This window comes from Rana temporaria, chromosome 13 (assembly GCF_905171775.1).
Source record: "Rana temporaria chromosome 13, aRanTem1.1, whole genome shotgun sequence".
In the NCBI taxonomy this organism is placed as follows: domain Eukaryota; kingdom Metazoa; phylum Chordata; class Amphibia; order Anura; family Ranidae; genus Rana; species Rana temporaria.
Genome location: NC_053501.1, coordinates 56,306,913 through 56,329,901, shown reverse-complemented (window position 1 = coordinate 56,329,901; position 22,989 = coordinate 56,306,913). Strand labels below are relative to the sequence as shown.

General features: G+C 41.3%; 1 protein-coding gene across 11 annotated transcripts in view; it reads left to right on the top strand.

The window, feature by feature from the left end:
• Positions 1–22,989, top strand: part of LOC120920819 (ryanodine receptor 3) — a 692,572-nt gene that overhangs the window by 258,834 nt on the left and 410,749 nt on the right. For all 11 annotated transcript variants that reach the window (XM_040333156.1, XM_040333154.1, XM_040333152.1 and 8 more), the window contains 6 exons: positions 1,938–2,059; positions 6,085–6,274; positions 9,573–9,708; positions 11,992–12,087; positions 15,071–15,189; positions 22,812–22,945. In XM_040333156.1, coding sequence (XP_040189090.1) covers positions 1,938–2,059; positions 6,085–6,274; positions 9,573–9,708; positions 11,992–12,087; positions 15,071–15,189; positions 22,812–22,945 — 797 coding nt within the window. The remainder of the gene's footprint in view (positions 1–1,937; positions 2,060–6,084; positions 6,275–9,572; positions 9,709–11,991; positions 12,088–15,070; positions 15,190–22,811; positions 22,946–22,989) is intronic.

Genomic DNA, 22,989 nt, shown 5'->3' with positions numbered 1-22,989 from the left:
GTAATAATCTGTTCAATTTGCTTGGAAACACAAATTGCTAATCAACCAATCACATGGCAGAAACTCAATGCATTTAGGCATCTAGACATAGCGGAGATGACTTGTTAGAGTTCAAACTGAGCATCAGAATAGGGAAGAAATAGGATTTACGTGACTTTGAACATGGTATGGTTGTTGGTGCCAGATGGCTGGTCTGAGTATTTCAAAAACTACTGATCTACTGGAATTTTTCACACATAACCATCTCTAGGATTTACAGAGAATGGTTCAAAAAAGAAAAAATATCCAGTGAGTGGCAGTTGAGTGGACGAAAATGTCTTGTTGATGCCAGAGGTCAGAGGAGAATGGACAGACTGGTTCGAGGTGATAGAAAGGCAAATAACCCGATAACTCAAATAACCACTCGTTACAACTTAGGTATGCAAAATACCATCTCTGAATGCACAACACATTGAGCCTTAAAGCAGATGGGCTACAGCAGCAGAAGACCACACCAGGTGCCACTCATGTCAGCTAAGAACAGGAAACTGATGGTAGGGTCAGCAACATAAAAGCATGAATCTATCCGGCCTTGTATCAACGGTTCAGGCTCGTGGTGGTGGTATAATGGTGTAAGTGATAATTTCTTGGCACACTTTGGGCCCCTTGGTACCAATTGAGCATCGTTTAAATGCCACGGCCTACCTGAGTATAGTTGCTGACCATGTCAATCCCTTTATGACTTAAGTGTACCCATAGGTGTGCGCACAGGGTGTGCCAGGTGTAACCAGACACGCCCTAATCACCCTGTTTAACACAGATTCCCCCTACTGCCCCCCCCCTTTCCTCCCACAGTGCTACCAGCTTCCCTTCTCTTCTTTCCCACCAGCTGTTACTATGGAGATGTTTTAGGATAAGTGGGGGAAGGGGCCGGTAAATATGAATTTACCGGCTCCTTCCCTTTCTGAATGAACATTGTGAGTTATCGGTAATGTGTGTTTGAGCTTTGGGGTGCACACCCTAATGCAATAGGCTGTGCACACCTATGAGTGTACCCATCTTCTGATGGCTCCTTCCAGCAGGATAATGCACCATGTCACAAATCTCAAATCATCTCAAACTGGTTTCTTGAACATGACAATGAGGTCACTGTTCTCCAATGGCCTCCACAGTCACCAGATCTGCCTGTTTTAATCATCAACCATGTGAGTTTCTAAATGTTGTACCTTTATTAAAGTGGTTGTAAACCCTTTACAACCACTTTAACCTACAGGTAAGCCTAGATTAATGCTTACCTATAGGTGCTCGAAATGTCTCCTAAACCTCCACGGTTTAGGAGATATTTACTAAAATCAAGGACGCCGATGTCTATGGCGCAAGCGCCGTAGACAATGGCGCAGGCGCACTTTAGCAGCGGCGATCGTGCCGTTCCTAAAGGAGGCCGTGCCATGACTGGCGGCTCCCAAGCGCATGCGATACCCGGAAGTAACCCCCAGGGAAGATGTCAGCCACCCGAGTGGTGTACGAGGACCGGTGTGGGGGGGCTTCGATCGGAGGTGAGTATTAAATATTATGCCTTTGTCTTGCAGGTGGTTTTTTTTGTTAGTTTTTTTGCCTTTACTTCCTCTTTAAATGTAATCATATTGCTACACTTAGAGGCGCCTCTCTTCTCTTTTATACTGAGTTGTGACATGACGTTACTTTTATATCAAGACATCGCTTGTATATCAACTCAAAATGTATTAAACAATTTGGCTTGTCTTTCAAAACGCTCTCAAACCGAGGTTTTACTATATTTTAATTGATAGAATAGAGTATAATAGAATATAATACAATATTAGATTAAGTGAAAAGTTTGAATTCAGTTTTATAGAGATTTAAATCCAGTTATGCTAATAAGAACATTACAAAAATGACACTTGAACTTACCTACTATATATCTTTTTACATTTGAACAGGCAATCCTGCACCAGGAAGGTCATATGGACGATGGCGTTACCTTACAGAAGTGCCAGCATGAAGAGTCCCAGGCTGCTAGAATCATTCGTAACACCACAGGCCTGTTTAGTCAGTTCATTAGGTATGAAAACACAGCTGTGTCTAAATGTAACACTTTAAACACTGCTTTGCTCTTGTCTTCATGTATTATCTTCAAGGGGAAGTACATATTTTGCCCCACAGGAAGTTTTTTCATAATCAGTGGCGGCTGAAGAAATGACACTTTGGTACAATGTAAAATAGTGAGTGTACAGCTTGTATAACAGTGTAAATTTGCTGTCCACTCAAAATAACTCAACACGGCCATTAATGTCTAAATCAGTGGCAACAAAAGTAAGTATACCACTAAGTACAAATGTCCAAATTGGGCCCAATTAGCCATTTAAACTCCTCGGTGTCATGTGACTCGTTAGTGTTACAAGGTCTTAGGTGTGAATGGGGAGCAGGTGTGTTAAATTTGGTGTTATCGCTCTCACTCTCTCATACTGGTCACTGAAAGTTTAACATGGCACCTCATAGCAAAGAGCTCTCTGAGGATCTGAAAAAAAAATTGTTTCTTTACATAAAGATGGCCTAGGCTATAAGAAGATTGCCAAGCCCCTGAAACTAATCTGCAGCACTGTGGCCAAGACCATACAGTGGTTTAACAGGACAGGTTCCACTCAGAACAGGTTTTGCCATGGTCGACCAAAGAAGTTGAGTGCATGTGCTTAGCATCATAGCCAGAGGTTGTCTTTGGGAAATAGACGCATGAGTGCTGCCTGCATTGTTGCAGAGGTTGAAGGGGTGGGGGTTAGCCTGTCAGTGCTCAGACCCTATGTCGCACACTGCATCACATTGGTCTGTATGGCTGTCATCCCAGAAGGAAGCCTCTTCTAAAGATGACAAAGACAAATGTGTCTTGCCTACAGTCAAGCATGGTGGTGGGAGTGTCATGGTCTGGGGACGCATGAGTGCTGCCGGCACTGGGGACCTACAGTTCATTGAGGAAACCATGAATGCCAATGTGCACTGTGACATACTCAAGCAGAGCATGATTCCCTCCCTTCAGAGACTGGGCTGCAGGGCAGTATTCCAACATGATAACGACCCTAAACACACCTCCAAGATGACCACTGTCTTGCTAAAGAAGCTGAGGGTAAAGTTGATGGACTGGCCAAGCATGTCTCCAGACCTATTGAGCATATGTGAGGCAACCTCCAATGGAAGGTGGAGGAGCGCAAGGTCTAGTGGAAACCTGTGAAGCTCTGACGAACTCCATGCCCAAGAGAGATAAGGCAGTGCTGGAAAATATTGGTGGCCACACAAAATATTGACACTTTGGGCCAAATTTGGACATTTTCACTTAGGGGTTTTCCAGCAGGGTTTCCAGCAGCTGTGTGTTGAGTTCTTTTGAGGAGACAGCAAATTTACACTGTTATACAAGCTGTACACTCACTACTCACTGCATTGCAGCAAAGTGTTGTCACATCAAAAGATTTATTAAAATATTTACAAAAAGGTGAGGGGTGTACTCACTTTTGTCAGATACTGTATATCAATTTTAAATAACTGCCATTATGCAAAATATACCAAACACAGAAGGAATAGAACAGGAGTTTTCTCCCCGTCTAAAAAATACTCACAGAAAACCGCTGTATAAGGAAAGTACAACACTGAGAGCCGGAAGCTCCCCTAGGGGCATCATTTCTGGGAGCTGTGGCAGCGCTCGGCTCAAACATGGCCCATGCATGGCAACACCAAGGGCGGGCTATAGTCCATGAAGCGGTGATCCCTGAGAGTAACCGTGAATGTTTACACAACATCTTGGGGGGCTTCTAAACTGAATATAAACATGTATATTAGCCAATGTGTCGTGCTGTGTTCCATACTCTAATGTGGAACAGGGTAGGTGCAAATGTAGCCATAAGGTATCAATAGGACCCAGCCAAGTGAAAATGAAGGGGTTGCTAAGGATGCTGCTAAGTGACACCTAGCTGTTAGTGTTCACCTTCACCATCACACGAGCAAGCTCTCAAATGCTGAGCTATTGCATCAGGGGAGAGAAAGCACATGTGGGGTTTGAATCATAGAAAGAGCTTGCTCCTGTGATGGTAAAGATGAACAGTAACAGCTAGGCATCTATACATACAGAACTGTGCAAATGTTTTAGGCAGGTGTAAAGAAATGCTGTAAGAATGCTTTTAGAAATATATATTGTAATTGTTTATTTTTATCAGTTTACAAAATGTAAAGTCAGCGAACAGAAGAAAAATGTATATCAAATTAATATTTGCCGAACAGAAGAAAATTGTAAATCAAATCAATATTTGCTGTGATTACCCTTTGGCTTCAAACCAATTAAATGTTTACACTTGCACAAAGTCAGGGATTTTGTGAGATTAGGGTCAGGTGTATAATCAACCAATACCACGCAGGTGCTAATGATTATCCATTTCATATGTAAGGCCCTGTTCACACTGGTGCAAGTCGCATGACTTTCATTCCGACTGTGCCCTGTGACTTCGGTCTGCATTCCATGCGACTTCCATGCGGCTTTATTGAACAGGATCCGATTTTGGTCCAACTTTTAGATTAGTGCAACTTGTCCTTTAACCAATCAAAACAATTCCCTCCTTCCCCAAGATCATACCAGACCCTTCGGTCTGGTATGGATTGTAAAGGGAAACCCCACGTCAATTTTTTTTTAAAATGGCGTGGGGTTCCACCAAAATCTATACCAGATCCAAACTCTTACCTGGGCATGCAGCCTGGCAAGTCATGAAAGGGAGGGTACGAGCGAGCACCGCCGGCCTCCTGAACCATACTTGGCCACTTGCCCTCAACATGGGGGAGGGAGGGTGCTTTGGGGCAAAGGACCTTGTCCCCATGTTGATGGGGGTCTGTGGGTGGGGGGGCTTATTGGAATCTGGCAAGCCTCTTTAACATGGAGGACACCAAATACTGGCCCCCCATTCACCCAAAAAAATAACAACAGTGTAGTGTAATAAAAACATGAGACGGTTTTTGACAAATCCTTTAAAAAAAATACTAATGTCCCCTGTGTTAGCTCCAACGTCAATCACAATATCTTAGCTGCAACGGGCTGAAAAAAAATGTTCCTCTTACGACGCTGGCTCGCTCCTTTCTGGCAGCACCGGCGTCTGACAGCTCTTACTTTGGGATGTGGTCATCTGGTTACATCATCTGGAGACCCCACCCACTGTGACATTCAATTCTATAGGCTGAAATCGGACAGAAGTCTGACCAGTTAAGACAGCTCTCAAAGTAGGAGCAATTGTCACACCAGTGTGAACCGGGCCTAACTAAATACTAAATACTAAATAACTAAAATAGCTATGTAGGAGGCTTAAAACTGGGCAAGGATTAGCAAAACTCTACTGCTAAGAGAAAGTTGTGGAAGTTTCATGTCACAGGCCATACTTTTCATGCTTTTCTTGCCTTTTAAAGAAACAAACAACAGCAAAAAAACAAAAAAAACAAAACAAAAAAAAAGTGCTTATTGAGTTCAGACTTGAGAAAAATGTATGTCCAATCCTCTGCTCCATATCTTAGAGTAAAGCCTCGTACACACCGAGCGTGTGTACGATGCTTTCAGGTTTCTTGTCTGGAAATCTGGCCAGAATTTTGATGAGAAAAATAGAGATCCTGCTCTCTATTTTCTCGTCCAGATTTTTGTTGGCCTGTTTCCCAACAAGAAACCCAAGAGTGTGTATACTTACCTGTCGCCGTGGAAACCCGCGCATGCTCGAAATGACTTTGACGCATGCGCGGTAGCTTCCACGGCATAGGTAGGGTAAAGCAAGATGGCGGCAACGGCATCGAATGTGACGAGCGCATGCTTGTCGTACACAATGACATCACAGCGTTCTTGCCTTGAAATTAGTGTGTGTACACTCGGGCGGCAAGAGATTCTTGCCCGTGTGTACGAGGCCTCAGGTTTTGTATATGGAGTACCCTGGGTTCTGCTCTTAATTCAAAGCAGGTCTAGAAAATAAGTGGTTATACTGATAATCTATATACAAACTAACTTTTCATTTGCTTAAAGAACATCAATAAACTTATAGATTGTTTATAAAATGTTTTTTTATTTGTTCTTTATTTTAGCGATTTGGATTCTCTAACGGGGAACAATCGGACAGTAACAGCCCCCGTCGCCCTGCCTATTGAGGAGGTAGTTCAAACCCTGCAAGACTTGATTGCTTATTTTCAGCCTCCAGAGGAAGATCTAGAACATGAAGATAAACAAAATAAACTCCGTTCACTAAAGAATAGGCAGAACCTTTTCAAAGAGGAGGTAATATAAAGAGTACTATTACTGAAAGCAGTACAGAAATCTTGAATTTGGGTACATTCATTGTGTTCCAATTTGTGCTTTATTATGATCATTCATATTTTAGCACATGCCTGTAGGCAGGTGTAGGTTGACCTCCCTATACAGGGGGCATTGTCCGGTACCACCATGAAGGGACAGTGGAGGACAGGGGGAACTCACATTCCTCTTAGGCCTCTGTACATGTCATCGGGTGGACAGCTGTCCGATTGGATGCTGCTGCCCTCGAAGACCACTGTGGACATTTTTGATGAGAGCAGTGCTTATTAAAAGCATTGGCTTACTGCAGTTGGGCACTTTAGTGCATGTGGTTAGGTCAGGGACAGGAACCCGCTAGATAGGGAAAGTGTACCTAGTGTAAGAGAAAAGTTCCAGAGGAGGAGAGAGAGCATACGGACTGTTCGTTAGTGCTGCTATGTGGAACCTTCCACCACTTGTGCCTCGTTGCATACTGCCTGCCAGCCTCCACCTGGGCCATTTGCTGTCGTTATCTGTGAATTGATTTCCACAAGCACTGCTTAATCATCTGTGAATGTTTCTGCCAATTTGAATCTTCTGCATAGACTCTGTTACTGTGTGGTTGGAACATTTTAACAATATACTTCTTTGAAACCTTGGATCCTGTGTGTGATTTGCATTATTTCTTGGGTGCCTATCACCTGGCCTTGCTCACTACTGCATGCCTTAATGCAGCAAAATATATACACGTAGTAATGTCAAGAGAGAACAGTGAACTTTGCAGAAAAGGCCACACTAGACTACTGGACACTTACAGTGGCCCAGAGTATGTCACACGCTGAAGACATCTGACAGCATCTGGCATGGGAGGCAGCTGGAAGGCAGACCCAACACAGAAAGACTACTGATGTTGCATAGTGACAGTCCCTGCTCTGTTCCTCCTCCACAGGAACCTGACCCTATGCTACTCCTACTGTCCCTAGCCATCGGGATATCTGTCCCTAACCTGCCCATGTGCTAAATGTGTGCCAACCCGGAGGTGACAGTGCTTTTTATAAGCACTGCCCATCTTAAAGATGGCTGTCAGGTCAACCAGGGCAGCAGAATTCAATCGGACAGCTGCTTCCATTAAAGATACCTACAGAGACTTTGGAGGGACCCGGTCCCCCCTTGTTCTTCACCCTCTCGGCGTGGCGACTGCCGGATAGTGCCACCCTTGCACCTGCCTAGATGCTGGAAGATGCTGCATTGCTGGAGGAGAGGTGAATATGGAGAAACTTGGTTCTATTTTTAAAAACCCTTTGCCTTTTTTGTGTCCCAATCAATTTTTTCTTGAACCACATATTTTCTTTCTTTCCTTTTCTTTCTTCTATGCACATCCATCACTGTGCTATGACTATATTTATTATTATTATTTTTCTAGAATAGAAAGTATCAGACCTCTACATATCTGGGATCTAACTTACTTGATTTACAAACTCATATCAACTTCCTCCAGAAACAGGAAGAAGCTGATTTTTGAGAAAAGGAAAATAAATGTAGTTTCACAAGTAAAAAGTTTTTCAACCCATGCAACTGTGCTATTCCTAATAACCACAGAACTTTATGGCAGCACAGTTAATTTGACCATACCGAGTATAAATACATTGGGCCAGATTCACATAGGTTAGCGGATCTTTAGATCCGCCTAACCTATCTGATTTAAGATCCGCCGTCGCAAGTTTTTGAGGCAAGTGGGTAATTCACAAAGCACTTACCTCAAAACTTGCAGGCGGCGTATCGTAAATCCCCCGGCGGAATTCAAATTCCGCGGCTAGGGGGAGTGTAGTATTTAAATCAGGCGTGTCCCCGCGCCGATTGAACTGCGCATGCGCCGCCGGCTAAATTTCCCAGCGTGCATTGGTCCAAATGACGTCGCTAGGACGTCATTGGTTTCGGCGTGAGCGTAACTTGCGTCCAGCTCTTTTGTGAATCGACTTACGCAAACAACCTAAAAATTCAAAACTCGGCGCGGGAACGACGCCCATACTTAACATTGGCTGCGCCTCATAGACCAATTTTTTTACGCAAACGACGTAAAAAAAAGCGTCGTTTACGTAAGTCGTACGTGAATGGGGATGTGCGTAGGTTACGTTCACGTCACAGGCATTGAGCCGGCGTATCTTAGGGAGTAAATTCGACGTGATACTGAGCATGCACGTGCATGCGCCGTACGATCGGTGCTTCATTTACATGGGGTCACGGCTCATTTGAATGCAACACGCCCACCTCTTCCAAATTTGAATTACGTGGGCTTACGCCGGCCCATTTACGCTACGCAGCCGCAACTTACGGAGCAAGTGCTTTGTGAATACTGCACTTGCTTCTCAAAGTTGCGGAGGCGTAGCGTAAATAGGATACGCTACGCTCGCATAAAGATACACTCTCCTACGTGAATCTGGCCCAGAATGTTCTATTTTACTTCGATGGAATTCGTCGGAATTCCGATGAGCTTTTGGTCGGGCCAAAGCCTGATCGTCTGTACACGGCATTACACTGATTAGTCTTAATAATGTTCCCTCCCTCCTACTGCTATCTATACTGCCTGACCTGTGTAAAAAGATGTGTATACTTACCTATTTTTAGTCTACTCTGGTCTGGTCACAGATTTTGGAAGAACATTTATAAATGCTTGTATGAATGAATAGTCTACCTTTGTCCTGTACTGTATGTTTAAGATAAGAGGAATTTTGACTTGACCTGTAAATTATATACCTTGGAGTACAGTACAGCATATGGGCTACCTTCCCTTCCATTCCTTGATTTATTGCTTGCTACAAAACTGAGGACTCATGGAGTGGGGTAGGGTTTTGAGGGAAGTGCCCAGTTGCCAGTGTCCAGTCACCTGAAGGTACATGCCTATATCCCATTGTATATGAAAATTCTGCCTGTGACCTGTATTGTACGTCAGTAAATTGAATTTACAAGCAAGTCTTTTTATCCTGAGAAATTCCTTTTTGTTCTATAGTCTTTTATATGGCCCTAACTGTTAGATGCCTGGTTACTCTATAGATAGTGAACATTATTATAGGCCTTTTTCAGATGTAAACATTGTTTAACAGTTTATTTCAGTGTCTCGTGGAAAATTTTGTACAGTGAACTATTGTGAGCATAGGCAAAAATTTAAAGTGGTACGATTACAATTCCAGTAATTAGCAGAAAGCTAAATGCCCTCTTATTGATCCTTTCTACTGCACATAATCAAATTATTATTTGATTAATCCATTTGTTGTTCCAACAATTGACATTTCTGAATCTTCTTTAGGGAATGCTGGCTTTAGTACTAAATTGCATTGATCGCCTAAATGTGTACAGCAGTGCGGCACACTTTGCTGAAATTATTGGAGAAAAAGCAGGGCCAGCATGGAAAGAAATACTGAACCTCTTCTATGAATTGCTAGGTAAGTGATCATTTTAAAAACATGAAGAATTGTTGGTGTTTACTTCCGGTTTTGTAGCTAGCTGTGAAAAGTAAGTGAAAGTGTCTTTTGCGCTAACCAAATGAATAGAGACAATCTAAACAAGGAAATAGGTGTATTCACATAATAAATTGAAAGAAAAAAGTGTGTGATTTGCGCAATCCTCAATACACTAAATCTTGATGGACCCCCCAGATACTGCAGCGTTCTGATATCTACGATGTGGCTCCTGGTCTCCAAGAAAATGGAGGCTCGCCGCGGGATCCAGAGATCAGTATAGGGGAAACAGAAGAATAGCGACCATCGTGAAGTAAATCAAAGCAGAGAATTTTATTAAAAACAAAAGCTGCTTACAAGCATAAATTAAAAACGCAACTATCGAAAACTCCGGTCGGACGGGGCTCTACGTCACTTCCAGTCATGCTTGAGTATCCTTACGCGTTGCATTACATCACGTGACTTCATCAGAGGATTCTCAATCCTCTGATGAAGTCACGTGATGTGACGCAATGCGTAAGTATACCCAAGCGTGACCGGAAGTGATGTGGAGCCCCGTCCGACCGGAGTTTTCGATAGTCGCGTTTTTAATTTATGGCAGGTGAACAGACAGGGTTCTCTGAGCCGTGACCAGCAATGTGTTAACTTCTACTTACACAATACACTTCTAAGAGGCCTTAAATGTTTGCCTTTTTTTCATTTTTACTGGGAGCTGAGGGCTTTGCAAAGTCTAATAAAGTCCCTAAAATCAAGTATAGGTTTTAAGGAGACACTGAGATAAACATGTATGTAACCAAGTACGTTTCTGTCAAGCAATCTGAATATGCATTGCTGACTTCATCTTAAAGTTCAGGGTTCATGCATCCCACATTCTCACCCTCCCATAAAAATGAATGTGTTGAGGCCCATAATCACTGCACAACCTCCCAGTTTATAATAAGAGCTCATGTAAAAGCCTTTTTAGGGGCATCTGTACTGCTGTTGAACACAATATATTTTTATTAATTTCATTGATAACGATTTTCTGAGCACCAATGGCTTCTAGCAGTCCCACAGCTGTGCCTCAGTCTGTAGTGGGCAAAGTATAGGGGGTGCTTCAGATCAACTGAAATGCATTGAATTTGTTTTATGATGTGTGCTGATATTAATAAAAACTTTTTGGACGTGCTTGGAACTTGTATGGCACTTTCATGATTCCACCTTACTTACTGTATATTTTGATCACAAGAAGCTGGGTTTTAAGGCCGCGTACACACCATCAGTCCAAACCGATGAAAACGGACCGAAGTTCAGTTTCATTGGTTCAAACCGTCCGTGTGTACGCCCCTTCGGACAAGAGTTAGAGAACTTGCTTTAAAATCGAACCGATGGACCGCTGACTGATAGGTTAGTACACAAAAGCATTGGTTCAAAACCCGGCGCTAGCTCAGAATCAAGTCGACGCATGCTTGGAAGCATTGAACTTCGTTTTTTTCAGTGCGTCGTGTGTTTTACGTCACCGCGTTCTGACCCGATCGGTTTTTGGAACGATGGTGTGTACGCACATCAGACCATCAGTCTGCTTCAGCAGTGAACCGATGAAAACGGTCCGTCGGACCATTCTCATCGGATGGATCGACCATGTCTACGCAGCCTAAGGGTCATGGGCCCTCTTTACGAGGTCTAAAAATTTATAAAAAATAACAAAAACATACAAGTCTGTATAAAACAACATTTTGTTAAAATATAATGACCCAAAAACAAGGATTATTTCTTATATAATCATATTAGTTATTCATATCTAAGTTTAGTAGTCTTTTCTCCAAGAACCATATAGCCATGATCCTAAAACAGTTATGAATCTACTGTGTTTCTTGCTTTGGAAACATAAAGGATAAAAATAATATACAAACTCTATAAAAGGAAACAATTGTGATGATAACTCTGATAAAAAGGCTAAAGACCTTTTTTTTTTTTTTATATTTGCCTCTCTTTTTGTAGATGGGTGATTGTCACCTCTTATACTGTATGTACCATAAGCTATTTGTTGACAGGATCTGTTCTTTTACAAGTATAGTATAGTCATACATTACATGCATTATCAAACTGTAAATCTCTTCTCCTGCAGAGTTTTACAGCCTACATTGATGCTTTTTTAATTGTCAAGACTTTCTAATAACTGCTAGTCATTACTGGTATACATAGTAGAAGGATGTGGCCAATTATACAATATTTTATTACTTTTCTTATGCTTACCTTTTTTCAGTAATATTATTCTTATTCTTTTAGCTGCCCTGATTCGTGGAAATAGGAGCAACTGCGCACAATTTTCCTATAATCTCGATTGGCTTATTAGTAAACTAGAACGTCTTGAGTCTTCTTCAGGTATGTCCACACAATTTATTTTTTATCAAGAACTATCTGTTACTTGAATCAGCCAAAGCCCTCATCCAGTGCTAGTGATCTCTGTTGCCTTGTTGCTGGAATGGTTTAGGGCATACATGTCATTGTGCTGCATTGATGTGCTCTTTACCAGATTGTTGGGTCAGGGTTGTTGGGAAAAGGCCCTTGTCCTCATCGACATGGGGACAAGGTGCTTTGCCTCAGCAAAGCACTCCCCCATGTTGAGGGCATGTGGTCTGGTATGGCCACATGCTCGTCTCCCCCTCCCCCCTTTCCTGACCTGACTGACTGCATGCCCAGGTAAAGGGTCTGGTATGGACTTTGGGAGAAACCTCATGCCTATTTATTTTCTTTGGTGTGAGGTCCCCCAAAAATCTATAAGAGACACAAAGAGTCTGATATGGATGGGGGGGTTGTAACTGCACACTGTATTTTTTGTTGTTGTTTTGTTTAATTTTTTTGATCTATAGTACTGTCGGCTCTTTTGTTTACATTCAGTTGTCAGTGGGGAATACCTTTCTGACAGCAGGGATGAGTCATGGTTGTTAGGACACTGGTGGGTGCTGGCTTGTTAACAACTAGCATCCCAGAGCTGAACTGTCACATTTAGCAGTGCTTGGAATAGCTATGCTAAATGTTTCACTTCCAGCTGCAGCTGGAGTTCCAGCCTTTAGTAAAATAATGTGGAAAAAACACTTAAATATGACAAGATAAAACATTTACCACCGATAGTATTTTTCATGTGAATTTACTGATTTTGAGATAACTACCACAAGAGTTATTTGAACTCTTTACTCATGTGGTATTAAACTCTTGTGAATTAAGCCCATAAGCAGTTAAAATAACTATTACATATTCAGATATACTGTATGATACTTTAGTTTTACTAACTGAAATAATTGCAATACCGTATCTGTATATAAAACATCGCCTAGGCTGTATTTCATCCTGAAAGCCATTGGGAATAATTTGTTTACATGTTCATTTTCAGGAACACCTTCAATAGAAAGCAAAAGATATAATTACATTCCACCAACAATATCTCTATCTGCTTCCCATTAAATCATATCTCATTCTAAGAAAAAAAAATTTAATTTATTTAACTTTGTCAGTCCTTAAGTCTAGAGGCTTCATTGGTTTACTTATTTTTTAGGCCTTTTTTTCTTAAATTTTAGTGATCATTTCCCCTAAAGCAAGTACTGTCCTAGGCTGACAACACTTATGCCCCGTACACGCGGCCGTTTTTCTTGTCCTAGAAACAACAATGTTTTTCTCAAGGTGATTCTTGTCAAGCCTGCCTTGCCTACACACGATCGTGAAAAAAAAATGCTGGAGCAAAGCGCGGTGACGTACAACACCTACGACGGCACTAAAAAGGGAAAGTTCCATTCAGATGGCACCACCCTTTGGGCTGCTTTAGCTGATTTTGTGTTAGTAAAAGTTTGGTAAGAGAGGATTCACGCTTTTCAGTCTTTTACAGCGTGACGAATGTGCTATCTCCATTACGAACGCTAGTTTTACCAGAACGAGTGCTCCCGTCTCATAACTTGTTTCTGAGCATGCATGTTTTTTTCCGGTCGTTAAAGCCTACACATGATAATTTTTCATGACGTGAAAAAAGGAAAATGTGAAAAACGAAGCAAAAAATTAAGAGCATGTTATAAATTTTTAATGGACATTTATCACGTCATGAAAAATGCTCTGGGACCCACACACGATCGTTTTTCTTGTACAAAGAGTTTTATTGAAAACACATCAACAGAAAAAAGAATACAAAAGAAAAAGCAGTGGTGGACACACCATGAGCTATCATCTAAAGAACTGAAGGCGTCAGAAAAGTTAGTCCGTAGACCTGAGATTAATCCAGCTCCTAGGAATCCAAAGGCGAACCCAGAAGACCAGCAATAGAATGTCACAATCTCAAGTAGCCTGCTAAATCGACCTAATGCCGGTTTAGGTAACATACCGGTTAACAAACCGGAGTAAATGTATAACTTAAAAGCAAAATGGCTATTCGATACACAACATTACAAAAAGAAATTCAAAAAGGCACATAGCAGAGGATAGCATTGTCCAAAATGTAAAATAAACAATGCATCATGTGTCCAAGACCAACAGGACACACGATCGTTTTTAATGACATAAAAACAAAATTGCATTTTTCACGTTATGAGTACGCGGCATCACTGTATTGTATCTATGGAAGAACAGCATTGTCACCATAGGCTGCTATTTTGATTTGGGCAGCAAACACCAATTCCTTACATCTCCATAACATAGGGAACTGTTTTGCAGTCCAGAGAAGAGAACTTGTAAGACTGACAAAAAGGGTTTGAGATTTTAGTTCAGGGAACAGGAAGTTATAAGGACACTGCTATCAGGACCAGGATGTATTTTTCTTTACTTGCAGAAAATGTATTTAAACTGAAAAAACAATGCAGCCACCACATCTAAGAACTTATAAACTGCAATACAATATATTATTGCACTCAAGTTCAGACACACTTTAAAAATTAGGATTTTGTTGTAGCGAGAAGTTTCAGTTTAGTAGTAGTTAAGTAGGCAAAGTTTGACATTGATACAGTCTTGTCATTTTTAAGCAACAATAATACAATACGTTATATGCCTGTGGTTGTTAAGTCTAAATAGTTGTAGGTGCTTTTTTTTGAGAAGGAGCAACTACTTTATTAATACAGGAGTACATCCTTGTATAATATTTGGAATATACCTAAAACAAGCTATGTCCAGTCACAGCATTACACTGTTACCAGCAGTGTATTAATTATCTGACTCCTGTCTGTCCTTTTACAACAGTTTTCATGTTGAAATGGCATTAACTGGTTCATCGTGTTTCCTGTAGTAATCTTCAGGGTAGGGATGCAAAGCTTCTGTCAAACTGATGCTGAATGACAACATAGCATAATACAAAGGTTATTTATACTTCTTTTTTTCTATCTTGCTAAAGGAATATTGGAGGTTCTGCACAGTATCTTGATTGAAAGCCCAGAGGCTTTAAACTTAATAGAGAAAAGACACATTCGCTCTGTCATTTCCCTGTTGGACAAGCATGGAAGAAACTACAAGGTAATATGAAAAGAATACCTGCTCATTTTTTTTACTTTTATGACCTCATAGAAGATAGACAATATATATGGTTCTACATTCATTAGTACAAAAACGTTAATGTGGTTTATGCATATGATATGAGATCCCTAGTACATATGTTTTTTGTGAGACTAGCTAAATGATCATTTCTTTTTATGGTGAATTGGTTCCACCTGTATATAAAAACAGACCAAAAAGCAGACATTGCCACTGACATTTTGATTGAAATGTAGAATAAGTAACCAAAATCCCTTTTTTTATTTTTTATTTTGTGGACTGTCATAGTCCCTTCTTTGTAAATCAAACAGTTGAACTCAAAATACTGAATAGATTACATTTCTGTGCATCATGTTTAACCACTTCAATACCGGGCTTTAAAACCCACCTCCTTCCCGGGCCTATTCTGGCACTTCTTTCCTACATGTACAAATCCTCATTCTTTTGCTAGAAAATTACTCAGAACCCCCAAACATTATATATGTTTTTTTAGCAGACACCCTAGGGAATAAAATGGCGGTCATTGCAACTTTTTATCTTGCACCGTATTTGCGCAATAATTTTTTAAACGGCTTTTTTTTGTAAAAAAAATGGTTTCATAAATTAAAAAATAACAAAACAGTAACGTTAACCCAATTTTTTGGTAAAATATGAAAGATGATGTTACGCCGAGTAACTAGATACCTAACATGTCACGCTTTAAAATTGCGTACACTCATGGAATGGCGCCAAACTTCGTTACTTTAAAATCTCCATAGGCGACACTTTAAAATTTTTACAGGTTGCCAGTTTAGAGTTACAGAGGAGGTCTAGTGCTAGAATTGTTGCACACGCTCTAACGCACGCGGCGACACCTCACATGTGTGGTTTGAACGATGTTTACATACGTGGGCGGGACTTACGTGTGCGTACGCTTCTGAGCGCGAGCTACCGGGGACAGGGGCATTTTAATTTTTTTATTATTATTTTTTATTTTTTATTTTACTTATTTCTTTATTTTTTACACTTTTTTTTACACTTTTTTTTTTTTCAATCGCTTTTATTCCTATTACAAGGAATGTAAACATCCCTTGTAATAGGAATGTGTGTGACAGGTCCTCTTTAAGGAGAGATGCGGGGTCAATAAGACCCCACATCTCTCCTGCAGGCTGGAAAGAATGAGATCGTGAAAAAAAATTCACAGATCTCATTCAAACTAGCCGCAATTGCGGTTTGTTTACTTACGGGGACCCGGGCGTGACGTCATCACATCGCGCCCGGGCCTCCGACAGTCATAGAGATGACTGGTGACCAGATCGTCACCAGTCTTCTCTATGGCAAACATCCGGCGGACGGCGATCATCTCTCCGGGCCCCCGGTGGGACGGGAGAGCCCGGAGAAGCACCGGATGGCGGCGGGAGGGGGGGATGTCCCCTCCCGCCGCCTGTAAGAACGATCTAGCGGCGGAACCGCCGCTATGATCGTTCTTACGGTGCGCAGGATCGCCGCCGCTAAACAATGATATCTCAATGATGCCTCCGGGTGCAGGCATCATTGAGATATCCCCCCGCAAAGCCCATCACGTCATATGACGTCCACCCAGGATAACAGGTCACCGTTTTGGACGTCATATGTAGGCGTGCGGGTGTCAAGTGGTTAAAAAGCAATTCTTTAAATTATTATTTAATGCGATATACTTTAAATTTGATCAGTTTTTATGCCCTGTGTAAGGTGTGAATTTGCCTTGGGTTTGGAGGTAGACAGGTGCGAATTTACCGTGATTTTACTGCAAATGTACCGTTATTTTACTGCAAATGTACCGTGATTTTACTGCAATTTTACTGCAAATTTCAAGAGGGCAGACAGTGAACAATTCTCAGAGATGTGAACTGCGAGTTTACTGCAAGTTTAATTAAAGCCTGTGAAAATACAATTTGCACTGCACTAGGAATTTGCATCGCACCCACAGTCAACACGCACAGGACCCTTTTTTTTTCTCTTTTTTTTCAGATTTGCAGGTCATTTTTACATGACCTGCAAATCTGTGTGTTCCTAAACGCATCACATCCTCTGTAAATTCGCATCAGTGTGAACCCAGGCTTAAAGTTACAAATCATAGGTGTCATGCTTACCCCTAACGCAGATGGCCAGACACTATAGCTGGCTTCTGTGTTCTTCACTTATAGCAGCCCCCTTTCCCATATGGGAAGCAGGCCTACCGGTACTCGGTTGCCCCCATGACTTTTACACAATGCTATAGTGCCTGTCTAACGAACCTGGGCAGGCGCGAACTGAGCACAGCAAACAGGTACTTGCGGTTGGGAGACAGGCAAAGTGGTTCAATGACAGTCCTGGTACAAGGTAGGCAAGGTTTAGCATAGACAAGGGCAAATCTGAAGTGAAAAGGCAGGCAGAGTTCAGAGAGGAGTCGATATCTGATGTCATCAACAAAGGAATCCAATGTAGCAGAGCAAGGCAGACAAACAAACAGGGACCTTAGAATACATGTAACAAACACAGCATCACAAGCATAAGACTGCAGGCTTGGCTAACTTAAATCAGGTTTGGTCCCATCCAGAGACTGGCCACATCACATAGAAGGCATAAACAGCATACCATTTACCATATTGTCAATCCACGTGCTTCATTCCATGCAGCCTAAATGTTGTCAGTTTTTTAGGGCAGTTGTGTCTCAAGTAGGTACAGTTTTAAATGGGAAGAACACTATTAAATCACAGCTCTGCATATGTAGTGTAGTTTGTAGTGTAGTGTAGCATAACATGCAATATAGAAAATGAACAACCTTCAGCTATGGGTCATATCCACATTATTGCATTTACCCAGGAGCATGATTAGGGGGTCTGCTACTCCCAACGTAAGCCCCACCCCCACTAGGTTGATGTGAGTTTGAATGTGAGGACAGATTCAAAATATGTATAAAAGAAAATAAACTATCTCAGATTGACATCGGTGGGATCTGTTGCATAAATTAAAGTTGTAAAAACCTATCATGGCAGATATCATAAGGGGGAGATGTTGTTGTATGCCTTCATCCCAATAATTATCTGCCAAGTTTGGAATATCCTGCTACCATTTTCCAAAAAGATGAGAGACTTTAGACATATCGGTACTGGATAACTTAAGATAGACATCTTATCAACACTTTTCAATATTTAAAGTTTCTCAATGCTATTTGAGGCTAGATTAATGGGTATCAGAAATTGGGCCTGGACCACATCTTTTAGCTGAAGAAATTCATAGAACATCCAGTTGGAAAGATAGAATGTTGTCAAACAAGAATCTCTTTAGCATAATATGTTGTAAAGTTTTAATAGCAATCTGGCCTACAAATGGGGATAAGGTAAGGAGTGGAGATATTGGAGAGAGGGGATACCCCCAGGAAGGAATGAATGGGAAATATGTTGTTTATTATGCAGTAGTGTTTCCTAACCTGCTTTCATGCCATAATAGTGGTCTCCATGACAGTGGTAATATATAAGTTTAGAGCAAGAGCTGCGAAATACAACATATAAAGTTGTTTCGTTTGGAATAAGAACCCAAACGTGCAGTCTAGAAATGTATTGCTGAAATAGTAGCCAGCTGGGAAAACTGCCAACAGTACTTCTAAAAGCAGGGTACTGCTAGCCCACCCCTTTAAAGAGGTAGTTGTAGGGAAGTTTTAGCTAGTCCAGGTTCACCCCTCACCTATATGTAGTGCCTGGTCACTTCAAAGTACCTGTGCTAGCTTAGATTTAGAGGGGGATCAGAGAGTTAATTGGCTCTGATCCAGTTAATCTGATTAAATTGGGTCTCTGTCTCAGCTTGGCTGTGCTGTGGGCTCATTCTATTGCTTCTGGGGTGCTATTCCCACCCCAGGACGATGGGTGGCAGCAGTGGAGTCGAGGTTTGGGTGCTTTTCCCAAGCAGCTAATCAGGAGGGTTTTTCCTCGCTGTGCATGCTGGACGTGAAAACATACACATGACCGGTTTTCTCGGCAAAAAGCTCTGCCAGCAGTTTTCTTGCAGAGAAAAACAGCCATGTGTGAGAGACTTTACATTGACCCATGTAAATCTGGTTTCATTCCAGGGGATTGAACCAATATGAATTTGGGAAGGTTATTCACAATCATAGGGAGGGCCGACCAGGATGTTGTTTCAGAGGAGGTGGCCTCCCTAAGATCCTGGAAAAACATTTAACTCAGTGGTATTGAACGACCTCTGTACTGTTATAAAAATTGGGCTTTGGCATAATTTCATCCTCTGAATATGCCTACTATGCGCTTATCCCACATCTCGAGTATTCACTTTTAGGATGTTACAGTATTTCAGAAAAGTGAGTACACCCCTCAAGTTTTTGTAAATATTTTATTATATCTTTTCATGTGACGACACTGAAGAAATTACATTTTGCTACAATGTAAAGTAGTGAGTGTACAGCTTGTATAACAGTGTAAATTTGCTGTCCTTACTACTTATCTACATATGGAAATACCTTATGGACTGTTGTTTGATATTTGATTTGTTTTTACCATTTTATCATTGTTTACAATTGCACGGCAATTTATGCTTTATATGTTTCTACACAATTTGTTCTATTGTGTTATTGCCAGGAGATTTTTTTATCATTTGTATCTATTTATTTTCCTTTTTCACCTGCACAATATTTTTTTCCATATACAAGAGGGATATACAGGGAGTGCAGAATTATTAGGCAAATGAGTATTTTGACCACATCATCCTCTTTATGCATGTTGTCTTACTCCAAGCTGTATAGGCTCGAAAGCCTACTACCAATTAAGCATATTAGGTGATGTACATCTCTGTAATGAGAAGGGGTGTGGTCTAATGACATCAACACCCTATATCAGGTGTGCAGAATTATTAGTCAACTTCCTTTCCTTTGGCAAAATGGGTCAAAAGAAGGACTTGACAGGCTCTGAAAAGTCAAAAATAGTGAGATATCTTGCAGAGGGATGCAGCACTCTTAAAATTGCAAAGCTTCTGAAGCGTGATCATCGAACAATCAAGCGTTTCATTCAAAATAGTCAACAGGGTCGTAAGAAGCGTGTGGAAAAACCAAGGCGCAAAAATAACTGCCCATGAACTGAGAAAAGTCAAGCGTGCAGCTGCCAAGATGCCACTTGCCACCAGTTTGGCCATATTTCAGAGCTGCAACATCACTGGAGTGCCCAAAAGCACAAGGTGTGCAATACTCAGAGACATGGCCAAGGTAAGAAAGGCTGAAAGACGACCACCACTGAACAAGACACACAAGCTGAAACGTCAAGACTGGGCCAAGAAATATCTCAAGACTGATTTTTCTAAGGTTTTATGGACTGCTGAAATGAGAGTGAGGTCTTGATGGGCAGATGGATGGGCCCGTGGCTGGATTGGTAAAGGGCAGGGAGCTCCAGTCTGACTCAGACGCCAGCAAGGTGGAGGTGAGTACTGGTTTGGGCTGGTATCATCAAAGATGAGCTTGTGGGGCCTTTTCGGGTTGAGGATGGAGTCAAGCTCAACTCCCAGTCCTACTGCCAGTTTCTGGAAGACACCTTCTTCAAGCAGTGGTACTGGAAGAAGTCTGCATCCTTCAAGAAAAACATGATTTTCATGCAGGACAATGCTCCATCACACGCATCCAAGTACTCCACAGCGTGGCTGGCAAGAAAGGGTATAAAAGAAGAAAAACTAATGACATGGCCTCCTTGTTCGCCTGATCTGAACCCCATTGAGAACCTGTGGTCCATCATCAAATGTGAGATTTACAAGGAGGGAAAACAGTACACCTCTCTGAACAGTGTCTGGGAGGCTGTGGTTGCTGCTGCACGCAATGTTGATGGTGAACAGATCGAAACACTGACAGAATCCATGGATGGCAGGCTTTTGAGTGTCCTTGCAAAGAAAGGTGGCTATATTGGTCACTGATTTGTTTTTGTTTTGTTTTTGAATGTCAGAAATGTATATTTGTGAATGTTGAGATGTTATATTGGTTTCACTGGTAAAAATAAATAATTGAAATGGGTATATATTTTTTTTTTGTTAAGTTGCCTAATAATTATGCACAGTAATAGTCACCTGCACACACAGATATCCCCCTAAAATAGCTAAAACTAAAAACAAACTAAAAACTACTTCCAAAAATATTCAGCTTTGATATTAATGAGTTTTTTGGGTTCATTGAGAACATGGTTGTTGTTCAATAATAAAATTAATCCTCAAAAATACAACTTGCCTAATAATTCTGCACTCCCTGTATAGGCCTGTCAATACCAATTCAGTGTTATTTATTATAGCATCACATATGAAGATGTGTAAACCAAAGAGAAAAATAAATGGAAGTAGGTAGGTGTGAAGCTGGTATAGAAATGTGTTTCTTGCAAGCTATATCAGTTGTTTGAGACTTAAGATAATTAGAGGCCATTCTCTTTTTAATTGGAAAATTAAAGTGGTTGTTAAGCCACTATCTTCAGTTCACACCATCCTCCATGTTTAATAATATAAGCTGCCCCAGTGTCTGTGCTTTGTAAAAAAAATGCAGCTATATACCTAATTTCAGAGCACCGCTCGGTGCTCACGTGACCATCCGTCTCTCTCTTCCTCCCCTCCTGACTGACATTCTTACTTTGCCTTGTGTAAATACAATCACTAAGGGTAGAAGTGCAGTCGCTGTAAATCTAAGGCCCCGTACACACGACCGAGTTTCTCGGCAGAATTCAGCCAGAAACTCGATCGTTGCTGGATTCTGCCGAGAAATTCGGTCGTGTGTACACTTTTCAGCGAGGAAGCCGACGAGGAACTCGTCGGGCCAAATAGAGAACATGTTCTCTATTTCCTCGTTGTTCAATGAGGAAAGTTGGCCCGCCGAGATCCTTGGCGGCTTCAACACAGAACTCGACGAGGAACTCGATGTGTTTGGCACGTCGAGTTCCTCGGACGTGTGTACGGGGCCTAAGGGGTAGATCTGAATTGAGGGGAAGCTCTGATGATTTTATCATCCAGCCATTTGCAAGCTAAAGTGTTTTTTATTTTCCTTGCATGTTCCCCTTGGATCTATTGCGACTGCACTTTCAGTGCACTTGTAGTGCAAAGTGGATTTGCCTTTAGTAAATAACCCCCAGTGTGTCTGGTACAATACTTAAAGAAATAGAGTTTACAAGTAAGTCACAATTTCTCTGTTTTTGTTGTCTTTATGAGGCCAGTGCCTCACATGCTCTTGAATATTTAAAGAGGTTGATTTACTAAAGATTGATGGTCTATTTATTTTGTAAGGGATGTTGCAATTTGCAAAGGAATCTTCCCCAGAGCTTAGTAAATGAGGTGAAGCTCTACTGACCTTTATTATTCAGTCATGTACAAGCAAATATGTTGTCTTTGTTGTTGTTTTTTTCCTTGCATGTGATTGGATTTTATTTGCAAAGTGCAATTTTGCCACATTCACTAAGCTTTAGGGAAAATTCCATTGCAAAGTGCAGCTTCTCATGCAAAGTGAACAGCCTATTTGTCTTTAGTAAATCAACCCCAATGATTCATAGTGGAACAGAAGTGATAACTGTTACTTGACTCTACACATACTGATCTTTTCCTTGTTGCTTTATGTATTCTTCATCATTTTCTTAATTTTTCAGGTCCTGGATGTCCTTTGCTCTCTGTGTGTTTGCAATGGAGTTGCAGTACGTACCAATCAGAACCTAATATGTGACAACTTGCTGCCCAGGAGAGATTTATTGTTACAAACCCGCTTGGTTAATGATGTCACCAGGTAGAATTTGAACTTCTTTTGTTATAATAGTTGATCCTACAACC